The sequence below is a fragment of the Trachypithecus francoisi genome, unplaced genomic scaffold (assembly GCF_009764315.1).
Source record: "Trachypithecus francoisi isolate TF-2019V2 unplaced genomic scaffold, Tfra_2.0 Lachesis_group17, whole genome shotgun sequence".
NCBI classification, from domain to species: domain Eukaryota; kingdom Metazoa; phylum Chordata; class Mammalia; order Primates; family Cercopithecidae; genus Trachypithecus; species Trachypithecus francoisi.
In genome coordinates, this window is record NW_022681462.1 from 19,610,274 (window position 1) to 19,626,446 (window position 16,173).

The 16,173-nt window shown below is 43.3% G+C and overlaps 1 protein-coding gene and 1 long non-coding RNA gene across 2 annotated transcripts in view; one reads left to right on the forward strand and one right to left on the reverse strand.

Annotated features, from left to right (window-relative positions):
* ANTXR1 (ANTXR cell adhesion molecule 1) overlaps window positions 1-11,970 on the forward strand; it is a 246,617-nt gene extending 234,647 nt beyond the window's left edge. Inside the window, exon 18 of the mRNA XM_033239293.1 lies at window positions 8,049-11,970. Within this exon, the coding sequence (XP_033095184.1) occupies window positions 8,049-8,309 (261 nt within the window). The 3' untranslated portion in view covers window positions 8,310-11,970. The remainder of the gene's footprint in view (window positions 1-8,048) is intronic.
* LOC117099782 overlaps window positions 1-16,173 on the reverse strand; it is a 211,724-nt gene that overhangs the window by 142,287 nt on the left and 53,264 nt on the right. Inside the window, exon 3 of the long non-coding RNA XR_004443998.1 lies at window positions 7,293-7,461. This is a non-coding gene — a long non-coding RNA (uncharacterized LOC117099782). The remainder of the gene's footprint in view (window positions 1-7,292; window positions 7,462-16,173) is intronic.

Genomic DNA, 16,173 nt, shown 5'->3' on the forward strand with positions numbered 1-16,173 from the left:
GGCATCCAAAGACATTATTATGGAGAACGTGCGAGTTTGTGTGTCAGCAAAATGAATCAAATAACTAAAAGAGTTGACCTTGGATCCCTTTCCATGAACAGCACATAAAAGGCAGGCTATTATGAGATTTATAGGCAGGGCAAGTTTGAGGCAGAGAAAAGGGGAGCCGAGAAGGATCAGAGCATCACCACTCCCAACACACCCTTCTCTTTGCCCATGGCTCCAGCTTTGGGGAAGACGAAGGAGCAAGATACAGTCTCATTCTGTTGCCCAGGCTGGGATGCCCTGCAGTGGTGCCATGATAGCCCACTGCAGCCTCAAACTCTTGGGCATCCTCTGCCTCAGCCTCCCAAGTAGCTAGGGCTAAGGGCACACACGTCAGGCTTTTTTGTTTTTGTAGACACGGAGTCTCACTGTGCTGCCAGGCTGGTCTCTAACTCCTGGGCTACAGTGATTTGCCTGCGTCAGCCTCCTAAAGTACTGAGATTATAGGCATGAGCTGCCTCACCTGGCCAGCAAGATAACTTTGAATGTGTCTGTGTATATATACATTTTTATGTATACAGGTATACATACATTTTATACATACCTCTGTCTACACATATGTAGACATACATATATACGTATGTATATGCACATTTATATATATGTGTGTGTGTGTGCACGCATGTGTATGAATTTTACATGGAAAACCAAAATATCCAAGGGAAAGGGAAAGGCTGAGAGCAGGGAGACTGGTTTACTTGGTGGCCAAGTGTTAGAAGATGAGCAATAATGAGGGCAGGGCAGAATTAATGGGTATGAAGGGTCTTTATGAAACAGAATCAGAGCTTTCTCTGCTTCTCCCTGACTGTGGCAGAAGATGGCTGCTCCCTTATCCTTAGGTTCCCACTTTACATTCCCTGTATTCAAATGATCAGTCCTGACTGACTCACTACCTGTCACTCAGTGGTCATTCCAAATTCACCGAAGAGAGAATCTGATCGCTCTAGCTCAGCATAGCTGTCCACCTCTGGTCCAGTCAACTGTGGCCAAGCTCAAGGTCACCGATCACAAATGTGGTTGCTGGGGTCCATTTGACTACTGTCTGTCTTCACCTCTAGACTATATTCTTCATGAGGACAGGGACCTCAACATTTGCTCAATACTGTCTGCAGCACTTTTGAGGACATAGCCAGCACTCAAAACCCATTTGCCAAAAGGATAAATGCAAAAATAAATTAACAAATGAAGAGAATCGTAGGGTAGAAAGCTAACTATTAAGTCATCCTATCCAGCCATCCATTCATTGTTCATGTGTTTAATTCATCAGTAGAGCACCACCTTTGGCGGGATTATGTCAATTGCCTTCAATATGTCGATGAGGTTTTGTGGTCTAGCCTGAGTTTACAAGAATGATTTAAGTTAGAAACTATGCTCATAATTCCAAACAACTGACTTTGGAAACCTAATTCATTAGTAACTTGAGAAATACCTACAGCCCTCCAAACAAGATAATCAATGGGAAAACTAGGCCAGAGAAAAAAGGTATTTGTCAGAGGAAACTTGGCATATATGTTATACTTTTTCAATCTAATTATTTTAGAATTCTTCCTGTGAAATCCAATCTCCTTAGATGACCTCCGTTCATAGGAAACTATTTGGTTTAATCTGTGGGAGCCATAGCATATTTTTAATCATCTCCAAAGTCCAGCTCCCTCTCCACTGAGCGTGCCTGATGCCCAAACAGATGTCTCATAACACTCAGCACACATGAGCTCACCACTGGCAACTCTTTTGCACACAATCGGCCCACACCTCTTGTCACATCTCCCTGTCATCCCACAAACCCAAATTCAGAACTTGCAGGCAGGCTCAAACTCTTACCACAATAATAGAAAAGCAGACCTCCAATTTTGAAGTTTCAATTTATTAATATTTTTAAAAATCTAATGACCAACCAGAAAATATGCAATACAAAGCATTAGCCAAACTAATTAGTATAAAGAAATGTGCAAACTGGCTGCCCCAAAAAAATTCAGATTAAATTATCCAAGGAAAAGGTTTCAAAGGAATTCAAATTTTGATGGAGGCCAGGCACGGTGGCTCACAGCTATAATCGCAGCACTTTGGGAGGCCGAGGCCGGCAGATCACCTGAGGTCAGCTGTTCGAGACCAGCCTGACCAACATGACGAAACCCTGTCTCTACTAAAAATACAAAAAAATTAGCCAGACGTGGTGGCACACACCTGTAATTCCAGCTACTTGGGAGGCTGAGACAGGAGAATCGCTTGAACCTGGGAGGCAGAGGTTACTGTGAGCCATGATCACTCTCACAGAGTGAGACTCCGTCTCAAAAAAATAAAAAATGTTGATGGAATTATAGAATATTAGGGCTGAAAGGCCCTGAACATCATCTAGCTGGTACAACTTTATTGGACAGATGAAGAAACTGAGGCTCATAGAGAGAAAGTGACTTGCCCCAGATTTCACAATGATTATGTTAGTGGCAGAACTAGAGGTAGAACTCTGCCTCCTGACTGCAACCCACGAAGCAGACCACAGCCCCCACCACCAGTGTCCTCTGTACTCCTCAGACCATCAATGCCTGGAATTCAAACCCAGGGAAATCCAGAACCTGATCAACAAGATATTTCATCCTGATCATTTCATCATAACCATTTCAGAATATGTCACCTCCAATTTAAGCAAAGCTTTTAGTTGATGAACAGTTTCCTTTGATAAAGCAATCAAAGGTAACCCAAAAAGTATTTTTAGAGGTAACATGAACCTTTCAAGTGTGGAAGCCAAGGGAAGTACATAGGATTCTTGCCATCCTTTCTCCAAGAACCTAGATGTCCAAGGAGACCATGGGGAGGTGACTGAGAAGCCCTAAACTCATACCTGTGTTCATGGATCCTTGACCTTTGGAGAGCCTAAACCTGCAGGGAAAAATCAGAGCTTTCTAAGACACCTTGCTGCACCTCAGAGCTCCGGTGTGTGAGCAGTATTTGTTGAGTGCCAACTTGAACTTGAACGTTGAGCTCTTTAGAGCAACTCTAGGCTCCAGAAGAGAAGCCTTTGCAGCTGCCTCGGAGGTGCTCACCAACCAGTTAAGGAGCAGTGTTTCTAATGGGAAACATTTAGAGAAGAGGGCCACATGGCAAATTATATTCCTCATTGAACAAATATTTGTGGAGGGCATAGGGTGGACCAAGCTGGACATCTTGCAAGAAAAGAGTAAGACATCAATTGAAAGACATAAGCACAGACCAGATCCCAAAGGGCTGTATGCCAGTGGAGGTGTTTGGCTTTTACTTTAAAGGTGATGGGGAATCACTGAAGAGTTCTGAGCTGGAGAGTGAATTGGCCAGACTTAGGTTCAGGAAGAATCGCTTAGCTGTGTCAAGAGCTGCTGGATTGTGGTCAAGTCCTACACCGTGTGTTGCTATCTACAAGTCTTTCAAGAAATCATTTGCACTTTTAGTCTATATTCAGGAATACAGTATGAAGAGGATGAGTTCCTGAGGGAGAGCTAGGTTTTAATCCCACTCTGCCACTTACTGGCTGTGTAGTCTTGAGAAAGTTATTTAAATAGGTGTGAGACTTTAGTTTTTTTCTGTACAATGAAAATAATGACGCTTAACTGACAGAGTTTTGATGATAAATAAAGACGCTAATGTACCTGGACATTTCAGATGGTCCTCCCACCACCATTAGATACAGCCAAATCAAAATGGCACTTTCAAGCCTAGGAGGAAGGCCAGCTGGCATCGTGCTAAGCCTTCATTTAGCTGGAGATATTGTTGCGTTTTCTTCTTAGAATTTAATCTGAGAAATTTGTGCTAATGTGTGAAAATAATTGGCATTCATTCCTGTAAATGAGGACGCTGAGGTAAACTGAGGTCAAAGCCAAATCTTGGATCTGAATCAAACCACCCAAAACCAGTACTGTAGAAAATAAAACTGGGTCACAAAGACCAGTGTTATGAAGTGAGAGTTCCAATCATCCTAGCAACCTTTTAACCAAACACTGGTGCAGATTTGCTGGCCTACATGACACTGAGAACATCTGGCCTTTCTATTATCCTCTTGCAAGCAAAAAAACGATGTTGTGTAAACTGATCTTTAGGCCAATTATGTGGTCTAAATGTTACCGTGTTTGTGCTGGCACCTCTGACTCCAGGTTTTAAGAACTTATTGTAACCACACCCCTCTTACAAAGACTGTGGGTCTTACTGTATATTACCCCAGGGATTTATTGATGCCGAGTCTGCACCTTTTTTCAGGAAGATAAGTACGTGTAAATTCATCATCAGTCAAACGTGTGTGCAGTGCACTGTGGGAGGTCCTATAAGAAATAAGTTACAGGGCTTAGTGGCAACAGGAGGAGAGAACAGACATAAGAGAGCAGGCTCTAGGAGCTGCTTTGGTTTTCCCTACATTTTTGCTACATTTCTTCCTATTTACCAATTTTATTATAGAAGCCAGGTGTGGAGTATAGAAGCTGTAGTCTGCAGCTCACTCAGAAGGCACTAAACTAGGAGCTGGAACACCTGATACCACCTCCAACTGGCCTTTCCACCACAGACAGGGTCTGATTGTGTCTGCGCATCCCCACCTGCAGAGACAGCATTAGACTCAACTTCGTTTGCTAAACACAGTGCACCAGGCACTGTTCCAAGGCCTTCGTAACGTTGATTAAGGGAGTCCTCCTAATACCTGTAGTGACAGGTGGTATGAATACCCCCACCTCACATCCCACTGTGGGGTGTCCCACAGTGGGGGCAAGGCAGAAGCTGGGAGCTTGCCCCCTCCCCTCTGGCTGCTTGATGAGAGCTCTGGGCTTTTGTACTCAGCTCTAAAGGACCAGGTGGTGAGGAGTTGGGGAAGGTCTATAATGAACCTCAGCACAATGCTCTGGAGTAGGTGACCCATGGGTGTACCCCTAGGGTGTTACTGACCAGAGGAAGGAGGACTCTGCCTCCACCATCACCATTTTACCCCACCCAGAGCATTTACCACCACTGCTCTGGCCAAGACACCATGGCGGCAGCTGGAAGTGCTGACCTCAGGTCTTCCTTTCCACCTCACTCCCTGCCAGCCCACTGCCCTTTTTTGTCCCATCTTCAGGGGACAGATGTGAGAGACCATCTTTTAGTCTGTGGATGTTTTCAGACCTTTTTGAAAACCCTTGGGAATCCTAACGTGGATGATAAACAGAGATATTGGGAGAAGAAGGCTGGGAGCTCCTGATTTTGTCTCTGAACAAAACAGCCTCTGGTAAAAACAGTAGAGTGACTTATTTCAATTGAAGAGAATAAGTACCTGAGCTTCTGGATTAATTAATTAGCCTCTCCTCTCACCCAGCCTGGTGGCCAGCTCTGGAAGAGATCTGAAGCCAGATGAGCACTCAACCCCAGGCACCAGCAGCTCCTTCCCCAGAATGAGGGTTTCCCTTCATCTTTAAAGGATGTGAATCTCTTGAGCCTCTCAGTCTGATTTAGCATGTCTAGGAATGAAGGGCAGAACAGATAGCACAGTAAATCCCAGCTCTAAATTGTCGTCACGAGAATTCACCACAGATGGTAATCATTAGGGCCCTCACATCTTAAAGGAAAGCTTTATCCAGAATCATAAATAAACTGTAACCGAGGCTTAGATTTATAAAGCTATAAAAGAGGGCAGCTTGAACAGCCGGGAATGTACAGTACTGGGTTACAAAATCGGCATCATGCCTGAAAGGCTGGACATAAACCGGGAGCTCTGGGCAGTGCAGCGAGGAGGGGGTAACTTCTTTGTGCAGTGAGTGGAACGCGAATCAGAGCCTCCCCCGCTTAGCACCTGGTTTAATCACATGAAATGCAAGCTCAGAGAAACAGGGGTGCTGACATCTAAACATAGCATTGCAACTCCTAAACCAATTGCAGTCCCATCAAGTTCGGCCCTTCCTCACCAAGATGCCCTCTGACTAATGCTATGTTCTAGGAATTAATTTTCAGCTTATTGCTAAGGTTTCCCACCCCCAACTTTTCCTGAGTGGCTCAGACAACTCCATTTTTACTAAGAGTCCCTGTACCATGCAGAACACACCGTGAGGCTGTGAGCTGTGGAGCAGCAAAGCACAAAACAAGGCTGCAGCCTTCCAGAAGTTTCTCGTCTGGCCAGGGAGGCAAGGCATTTACAGATGAAATAACCGTAGTATGCAGGCTGCAATGTGTGGCGTAGGCTGTAACTAGAGAACTCAAAGAAGCAAAGGGTAAGTGGAGGCTGGAGTCACTGTGGGGGGAACATGTGGAGGAAAAGGGACATGATTTATGACTTGAAGGACGCACGGGGCTGTGCACAGGGAGGGAAGTTTTGCTCAGCCCCACCACCTCCCACAAGCATGTGGCTTGTCCCTATTGTGGCCCATCCTGAGCCAAGTCTCTAATAACACTCATTTTCCTCTTGTCCTAGAGCTAATTTAAGCAGCAATTGTTCCCCAAATTCCACACCTCACCCTCTTCATTCCCGTTCAGGCTTGTCCCTAAAAGGCCTGGAAAGGGAAACTCATTGCTCCCTGAACATATCTCATTCAGGCTGGACACCTGAATAACCACAGGATAATGTCCGTCCTGGAGCATGTGGCCAGGAACAATTCCACACCCCAGCCCCAGGCCCAGCACAGAGGGCAGCCTCAGAGAGGAGCAACCCCACCCCGGCCTCCTTGAGGAATGATTCTGTAGGCATCCAGACATGCCAGAGAGAGAACAATAAGATGCCCCACAGGCATGGGAAGTGAGGGAGGCCCGGAGCCCTCAGGGGGGCGGGCACACACCCAGGCGAGCGGCCAAGTGAAGAGAGCTCACACCAGCACAGAATGTGGTGAGCAGGAGGACCCCTGTCTCCCCTGCATTGCAGAGCTGAGTGTTGCACGGAAGCTCCTGAGTGCCAGATGAGACTAGAGGGTATCTAGTCGGGGACAGAGAAAGCACGCCTGTGCCTCTGGAGAGCAGAGCAGACACACTATAGGGGAGACAGGGCTACTTAAGGCTGGCTTTGGACGCTGACTTTCAGGAGGCTGCTGTAAGGGGTTCCAGGGTCTTCTCTACATTGTTCAGTTGAGTACCCAAGAAGGGTAGGGGAAAAGCAGAATTCAGGGTAGATGCCTGCTTGGCAATAGAATGTTCCCAGGTTGTATTTCTTAAGGTACACAGGTTGTCAGTTCCTGTGACGACGACAACTAAGGGTACCTGCACAGGTGCAGCCAGATGTAGAAGAGGGATTCCCACAGCCAGAACAAGGGCAGGATCAACTGTTTATTATTTACCAGCATGTTGCAGAAGGCAAGGCACGGATGGGGAAGCTGTTGTGGTCACATCAGTAGAGATAGCTGCCTCCTTCCTTCATGACCCGGAACAAGCGCTGGAGGGGGCACAGGCGAGGTAAATGCATCAGGGGCTCCACGACAACTCCTCGTCACAGAGTCTGGCCACATCCTTGAATTACAATATAGGAGAAGCTCGTGGTGTTAACCTTCTGCCGTTTCCAGGCATGTAATTGACATGAATCAGAATAAATGACTTTTGTTTGTGCAATAGGAGGACCCCTTCCAGAAGGCAAAGTAGCAGCAGGAAGGATAATTCTGGAGTCTATTTTGGGTTAGAATCACCAACCCCCACCTCTTCCTAGTTGTGTGGCCTTAAAAAAGTACCCTCGCTTTTCTGAACCTGTTTCCTCATCTGTGCAATGGAACAGTTAATAATACCCGGTTAGCAGGGCTGTTGAGGAGATTCAGTTTGACGACCTCTGTACACAGCACCCAATGAAGGTCAGTCTCCTTCCCTTTCTCCCACTTGAGAGAGTTAGACTCCAGGAAAAGATAAATTTTAACAGTTTTGCAACACAGTCCAGGAAAAGAAAGCGGGGAGCTCACTTGTCCTCAAGTTCTACTATGTGCCACTGGAGAGTTGTCACCAATAGGGGCCTACTTTCCACATATTCCTTGCAAGCTGCCCACCACAGCACCACAGGCCCTGATGTGAGGCTATCCGCTCATGTTTCCTTCTCTCCGATTCTCTTCTAGGGGCGCTGCATCAACTTCACCAGGGTCAAGAACAACCAGCCGGCCAAGTACCCGCTCAACAACGCCTACCACACGTCCTCGCCACCTCCTGCCCCCATCTACACCCCCCCACCTCCTGCACCCCACTGCCCTCCCCCGCCCCCCAGCGCCCCCACCCCTCCCATCCCGTCCCCACCTTCCACCCTTCCCCCTCCTCCCCAGGCTCCACCTCCCAACAGGGCACCTCCTCCCTCCCGCCCTCCTCCAAGACCTTCTGTCTAGAGCCCAAAGTTCCTGCTCTGGGCTCTCTCAGAAACTTCAGGAGGTGTTAGAACAAGTCTTTCCAGTTAGAGAAGAGGAGTGGTGATAAAGCTGACTGATCTTCACACATTGCTAAAAATTGGTTGGCAATGCCAGTATACCAACAATCACAATCCGCGGAAAGAAACAGATATTTTAAATTGCCAGAAAACAAATGATGAGGCAACTACAGTCACATTTATAGCCAGCCATCTATCACCTCTAGAAGGTTCCAGAGACAGTGCAACTGCAAGATGCTCTCAACAGGATTATGTCTCATGGAGACCAGTAAGAAAATCATTTATCTGAGGGTGAAACACAGAGTTGGATAAGAAATACATTGCTGAGTTTCTAAAATGCTGCCCTCCTGCCTCTACTCCATCTCCATCCCTGGACTTTGGACCCTTGGCCTAGGAGCCTAAGGACCCTCACCCCTGTGCACCACCCAGGAAAGAGGAAATCTTTGCCTACAACTTTGGAAATACTGGGGTCCCTGGTGTGGTAAGAAACTCAACATCAGACGGGTATGCAAAAGGATGTTCTCCTGGGGTTTGCAGGTATATAAAAATATATGCCATCTTTTCTTGCAAATTCTTCGTTGCCAAGTGAGAAAGGGAGCAGGTGTTTACTGATGGAAAAGGTATGTTGCTATGTTGATGTGTAAGTGAAATCAGTTGTGTGCAATTGACAGGGGCGTATTGATGGGAGCATCAGCCAGTTTCTAAAACCCACAGGCCATCAGCAGCTAGAGGTGGCTGGCTTTGGCCAGACATGGTCCCTAAATCAACAGACAATGGCATTGTCGAAAAGCAACCTGTTAATGATTCATGTGAAAAATCAAGGTTTGACTTCAGTTTAAATCACTTGAGGTATGAAGTTTATCCTGTTTTCCAGAGATAAACATGAGTTGATCTTCCCAAAATACCATCATTAGGACCTATCACACAATATCACTAGTTCCTTTTTTTTTTTCTTGGTAAAGCTGTGCACCAGAGACTTCTGGGTAGAGCTGAGAGACTATGGTCCTGACATAATAAGGATCTTTGATTAACCCCCATAAGGGATGTGTGTGTGTATATAAATATATTTCTCTTTGGCTTTTCAACATAGAACATCAGCTGTTAACCAAGGGGAAATACATCAGATCTGCAACACAGAAATGCTCTGCCTGAAATTTCCACCATGCCTGGGACTCGCCCCATTTCTCCAGGTCTTTCTGGATCTGTTTAATCAGTAAGCCCTATAATCACTTGCTAAACACTGGGCTTCATCGCCCAGGGGTAAAAACAGAGCTCCTTGTCATGGGCCTCCTGCATCAGCCTGTTCAAAATTATCTCCCTCCACAAGTCCTCAACTTCCTGTCCCAAGCCCCCCAAATTCTCAAATCTTTTCTGGAACAAAGCAGAATATAAAATAAATATCAATTTAATGGCTTGGGCTATGGTCTCCAAAGATCCTTCAAGAATACATCAAGCCAACTTCATTTGCTCACTTTACTTAAAACAGATATAAGGGCCTGGGATGCATTTATTTTATCAATACCAATATTTGTGGCCATGGCAGACATTGCTAATCAATCACAGCACTACTTCCTATTAAGCCCACTGATTTCTTCACAATCCTTCTCAAATTACAACTCCAAAGAGTCGCCACTCAACAGTCAGATGAACCCAACAACAGTCAGATGAGAGAAATGAACCCTACTTGCTATCTGTATCTTAGAAAGCAAAAACAAACAGGAGTTTCCAGGGAGAATGGGAAAGCCAGGGAGCATAAAAGGTACAGTCAGGGGAAAATAGATCTAGGCAGAGTGCCTTAGTCAGGAACCACGGGCGCTGAATCTGCAGTGCCAATGCCAAACTAACACATCTCCAAGTGTACCTCCAACCCTACCCTTCTCCCACAGCTGCCTACAACAGAGTCTCCCAGCCTTCTCAGAGAGCTAAAACCAGAGATTTCCAGACTCATGAAAGCAACCCCCCAGCCTCTCCCCAACCCTGCCGCATTTTCTATTTTTTTAGAACACTAGGCTTCTTCTTTCATGTAGTTCCTCATGAGCAGGGGCCAGAATATCTCAGCCACCTGCAGTGACATTGCTGGGCCCCTAAAAACCATTCCGCAGGAGAATGGGTTCCCCAGGCTCACAGTGTAGAGATGTTGAGCCCATCACAACTGTTTTGACTGCTGGCAGTCTAAAACAGTCCACCCACCCCATGGCACTGCCGCGTGATTCCCGTGGCCATTCAGAAGTTGAAGCCAAGATGCTGACGTTGCTGAGCAACGAGATGGTGAGCATCAGTGCAAATGCACCATTCAGCACATCAGTCATATGCCCAGTGCAGTTACAAGATGTTGTTTTGGCAAAGCATTTTGATGGAATAGGGAACTGCAAATGTATGATGATTTTGAAAAGGCTCCGCAGGATTTGTTCTTAAAACCGACTCAGTGTGTCATCCCGGGTTATTTAGAGTAACAGTTAAGAAGGAGAAACTTCTATAGACTGTATGAACAAGGTGATATCTTCATAGTGGGCTATTACAGGCAGGAGAATGGTTTAACTGGTTTACAAAATCCATCAATACTTGTGTCATTCCCTGTAAAAGACAGGAGACGGGTGATTATGATCAGGAAACTGCACAAAATGATTGTTTTCAGCCCCCGTGTTACTGTCCTTTTGAACTGTTTTTTTTTTTTTAATTAAAGCCAAATTTGTGTTGTATATATTCGTATTCCATGTGTTAGATGGAAGCCTTTCCTATCCAGTGTGAATAAAAAGAACAGTTGTAGTAAATTATTATAAAGCCGATGATATTTCATGGCAGGTTATTCTACCAAGCTGTGCTTGTTGGTTTTTCCCATGACTGTATTGCTTTTATAAATGTACAAATAGTTACCGAAATGACGAGACCCTTGTTTGCACAGCATTAATAAGAACCTTGGTAAGAACCATAGTCTGTTGACAGCCAGCTCAGTTTCTTGCCTGAAGCTTGGTGCACCCTCCAGTGAGACACAAGATCTCTCTTTTACCAAAGTTAAGAACAGAGCTGGTGGATTAATTAATAATCTTGGATATCTAGCCATGGGTAACCTCATTGTAACTATCATTAGAATGGGCAGAGATGATCTTAAAGTGTCACATACACTAAAGTCCAAACACTATGTCAGATGGGAGTAAAATCCATTAAAGAACTGGAAAAAAATAATTATAAGATGATAAGCAAATGTTTCAGCCCAGTGTCAACTCAGTGAAAAAAATTAATGCTGTGTAAAATGGGTTGAATTAGTTTGCAAACTATATAAAGATATATGCAGTAAAAAGTCTGTTAATGCACATCCTGTGGGAATGGAGTGTTCTAACCAATTGCCTTTTCTTGTTATCTGAGCTCTCCTGTATTATCATACTCAGATAACCAAATTAAAAGAATTAGAATATGATTTTTAATACACTTAACATTAAACTCTTCTAACTCTTTCTTCTTTCTGTGATAATTCAGAAGATAGTTATGGATCTTCAATGCCTCTGAGTCCTTATTATAAAAAATCAGTTATCACTATACCATGCTATAGGAGACTGGGCGAAACCTGTACAATGACAACCCTGGAAGTTGCTTTTTTAAAAAAAATAATAAATTTCTTAAATCAACTCTTTTTTCTGGTTATTTATCTGTTTGTTATAAAAATAAAGTGCAATGTATTCAAGTCCTCAATATCCTGATCATAATACAGTGGTTGCTGTGCTATACATTAAAGTACATTTCTCAAATGATTTCATGCCTTCCACTAATTTCTCTACTGTCTGGATTATTGTCATTTCTTCCTTAGCTGTCAGACATTCAAAATTTTTTTTATTTCTCATAACAAATTTCAAATTAAAAATGTAATCCACGCTAAGAGAAAATAAATAAAAATTGAAAACAGAGAACATACAGGAAAAATATAGTGCCTCAGGATTGCGTTTGGCTAACGTAGCAGAAAGGCAACTAGGATTGATTTTACAAGGAGTCCAGAGATTTGCAGCAACCCAAGCACCAGACAGTGTTGTGGACAGTGCTGCAATCAATACCCTTCTATGTACATCTCAAAATCTTTGTATTGCTTCTGCATTTCTGATACAACTCACTTTATCCCTCCTAGCAGTTTTAATTCGGCTCCTCCATTTAAATATTTTGTGGATAGAAAAGCATCTCCTTCTAGTTCCTCAATTTAGTTCTTTATAAGATCTCATTAAGCCTTGACTACATCTTAATTGGAATAAAACCATCCACAAACAGAAAGTCATGCCACAAGTTTTTTCTAAGTTTTCATTAGTATTTGCTTTTTAATAGGTTTGGGCACATACACATTTTAAAATTATATCTTTAATAAGTGTGTTTTGGGGGTTATTTTGAGACAGGATCTTATTCTGTCACCCAGGCTGGGGTGTTGTGACACAGTCGTGGCTCACTGCAGCCTCAGACTCCTGGGTTCAAGCAATTCTGCCACTTCACCTTCCCAAGCAGCTGGGACTATGGGCATATGCCACCACACCTGGCTAATGTGTGTGGGGGGGGGGGGCAGGGGGTTTGTTTTTGTTTTTAAAGAGAGAGAGTCTCACTGTGTTCCCCAAGCTCATCTCAAACTCCTGGCCTCAAGTGATCCTCCTGCTCAAGCTCCCGATAGTAAATGGTTTTGAGATAATGGGTTAGAAATTTGAAAAGAAAAAAGAAAAGCTGGAGCTTCACCTCACTCCTTGCCCCAAAATAAATTCTAACTGAATTTAAGTGTAACAAATAAAACTAGAAAAGTACTAGAAATGTGAAAAAAGTTTTCTGTACGGTATAAACAATGTTAAAATCCTACATATTGTTTGTATGATCAATCAACTTTCTCATGAAATTGCTTGAAATACCCTGAGTAATGCTCCAATGCATAAGTTGAACAAAGGAACCATTAATAGCAGGAATTAAGATCATTTATCAGGTGCTAAATGTGAACATGATTTGAGATCCGCCATTGTTCACTAATCTGTCTTCAGATAAATCTGTTTTGTGGAGTATCACTTAGATATAAAACAATCAGAATAATACTTTGTCCATCTAAATACATTATAAACAAGGTATCACTTAACAGTTACTATATATTTGGTATAAGCGTATGGAGTTGGCATATGCCAAACATGATTTTTATTCTCTTTACAATTGTATTGTAATTTTTATGCTGACTACAATTGTATTGTGTTGTTTGGAATCACCAGACACCATCCCAGGTTATCATATCTAAACAAATTAGAAGCCTTATGATTCCACTTCTGTAATCTTCTATTCCTTTCTCTTTTTTTCCTCAAAATTCAAGTAGTCACTAAGTTATAGAGATTCTTCCTTCTCTACTTAAGTTGGGACATTTTAGTTTTTGGAGTTTGAAAGTATGCATCTCCTTTACTTGGTTGTAAGTGCCATTTCGCAGTGTACTTATAAAGCAATTGCTGAGTTAATACAATTTTCTCTGAGTCACTTGTGAGCTGAAAGCAAGGATCTGTTAAAAGATATTCAGTTAATTGTGCACATTCAGTACTTTAGCCAGCATCTTTAGTTGGGACTTCCTTGTAAACATTAAAATAGAAGCAATGCATAAAATATATTTTCCTTTGGGTAGTTAAGTAGTTTACATTCTTGCAAAGGATTTTTAAAGTACAAAAATTGCTGGTTGTCAGAGCTGGTGTAGAAAACATTTCACTTTCTTCTGAAACAGAAGTTGTAAGACGAGAACTGTCAACCACCTATGATTAGTCCCTTCCAAAAATGTGCGCCCCCAAGAGTAGCCAGGAAACCCTATAGAGCCCCTAACTTCACCTTTTTTTAAAATACAAGCACTGTGACATTCGCTTCCCTGTGAATCTCACCCCAACTTTGCAGGATACAGAGCCCACGTCTTTTTGCTTAGTTTTACTCTTAACATTATTTACAACAGGACACCTGTACATGTAAAAGACTGGTGTGGAATTAATGATAATCTGCATTTCCAGCCAAGCTCCTGTGGAGCTATTCCATGCAAACCCAAAGTGTGGTTCATAAATAAGATGAGCAGAAGCATCCACATTCATCTGACATTGCAGGAAGGGGCTTCTCCAGGCTGGGGTGGACTGTTCAATTCCTCTCCTTCTAACTGTGGCCAAGATGGTGGGTCTCAAACCTCAGGTGAATAACCCTATCCCTAAGGGGAGTAATGTGGGTCTCAGTCATCTCTCCAGGAAGAGAAATTCTTTTTCCTACTTCCAATGGGCATTGTAAGCATTTGCCACAAATAATCCTTTCTGATACCATACACTAGATTGCCTTCCCCACTCTGGGCAGAATTGGGTGTTATGAGCATTTCTGGCCATTGTCAGTGCCTGTGTTATATCTGACCCCAGTGATGTAATCACTACAAAAAATAAGACTGCAGAGCTCCAGGAGATTTTTATTCCACCTCCTATACTTGTCAGACACTTTCACGTGCCCCATGAAAGCTACTTCAACAAATGCTCACCCTCGGCAGACCCTGGCCACTCTACATGTTACTTCTGTGACTGTTGGTTTTCAGTGCATTCTAATGTTTAAATCAGCGTTTTTATAGGCTCCTTCAATATTTGCTTTTATTAGCTCCTTAAAAGAGAATTATCTCTATTTAATCTTGGACCATTAGTAAAAACAAAAAGTGATCCAATCACTATGTCTCAGTGTGATTAATTTTTTTAAAAAAATTTAACTTCCTTAGCAATTTAGGAATAGGGAGGAAAAAAGCAACATCATTAACCTGATAAAATGTATCTACCACAAACCTACAGGAAATGTACTTAACATAAAATATTTTAAAATATTACCTTTAAAATCAAAAAGAAGGCCGGGCGTGGTGGCTCACGCCTGTAATCCCAGCACTTTGGGAGGCCGAGGCAGGCAGATCACAAGGTCAGGAGATCGAGACCACAGTGAAACCCCGTCTCTACTAAAAATACAAAAAATTAGCTGGGCGCAGTGGCTGGTGCCGGTAGTCCCAGCTACTCAGGAGGCTGAAGCAGGAGAATGGCGTGAACCCGGGAGGCGGAGGTTGCAGTGAGCCGAGATCGCACCACTGCACTCCAGCCTGGGTGACAGAGTGAGACTCGTCTCAAAAAATAAAAAAGAAAATAAAAAAGAAAAAGATTCCAACCATCACTATTATTGTCTACCTTTGGTCCTAGACAGCGCAATAAAACAAAATGAAAAAATAATTATAATTATCAGGAAGAAAAAAACTGATTATTTGAAGTAAATATAATTTACTACCTAAAAATTCCATGGAATCAACTTAAAAATTACTAGAACTAATAAGGGAGTTGGCCAAGTACATGGTAAACACTATCAATGATCAGCTAGGAAACAAGAAAACGTTATTCATTCATAATAAATTATATGTGTGTATGTGTGTGTATAAATTAACCAGAAATTAACTATAAATAAACCTAACAAAAAAAGTGCAAAACTTATGGAAAGACAACTATAAAACTTCAATGAAATATTCTTTTTTTTTTTTTTTTTTGAGACGGAGTCTTGCTCTGTCACCCAGGCTGGAGTGCAGTGGCCAGATCTCAGCTCACTGCAAGCTCCGCCTCCCGGGTTCACACCATTCTCCTGCCTCAGCCTCCCGAGTAGCTGGTACTACAGGCACCGCCACTTCGCCCGGCTAGTTTTTTTTGTATTTTTAGTAGAGATGGGGTTTCACCGTGTTAGCCAGGGTGGTCTCGATCTCCTGACCTCGTGATCCGCCCGTCTCGGCCTCCCAAAGTGCTGGGATTACAGGCTTGAGCCACCGCGCCCGGCCGAAATATTCTTAACAAATGGAGAACTATACT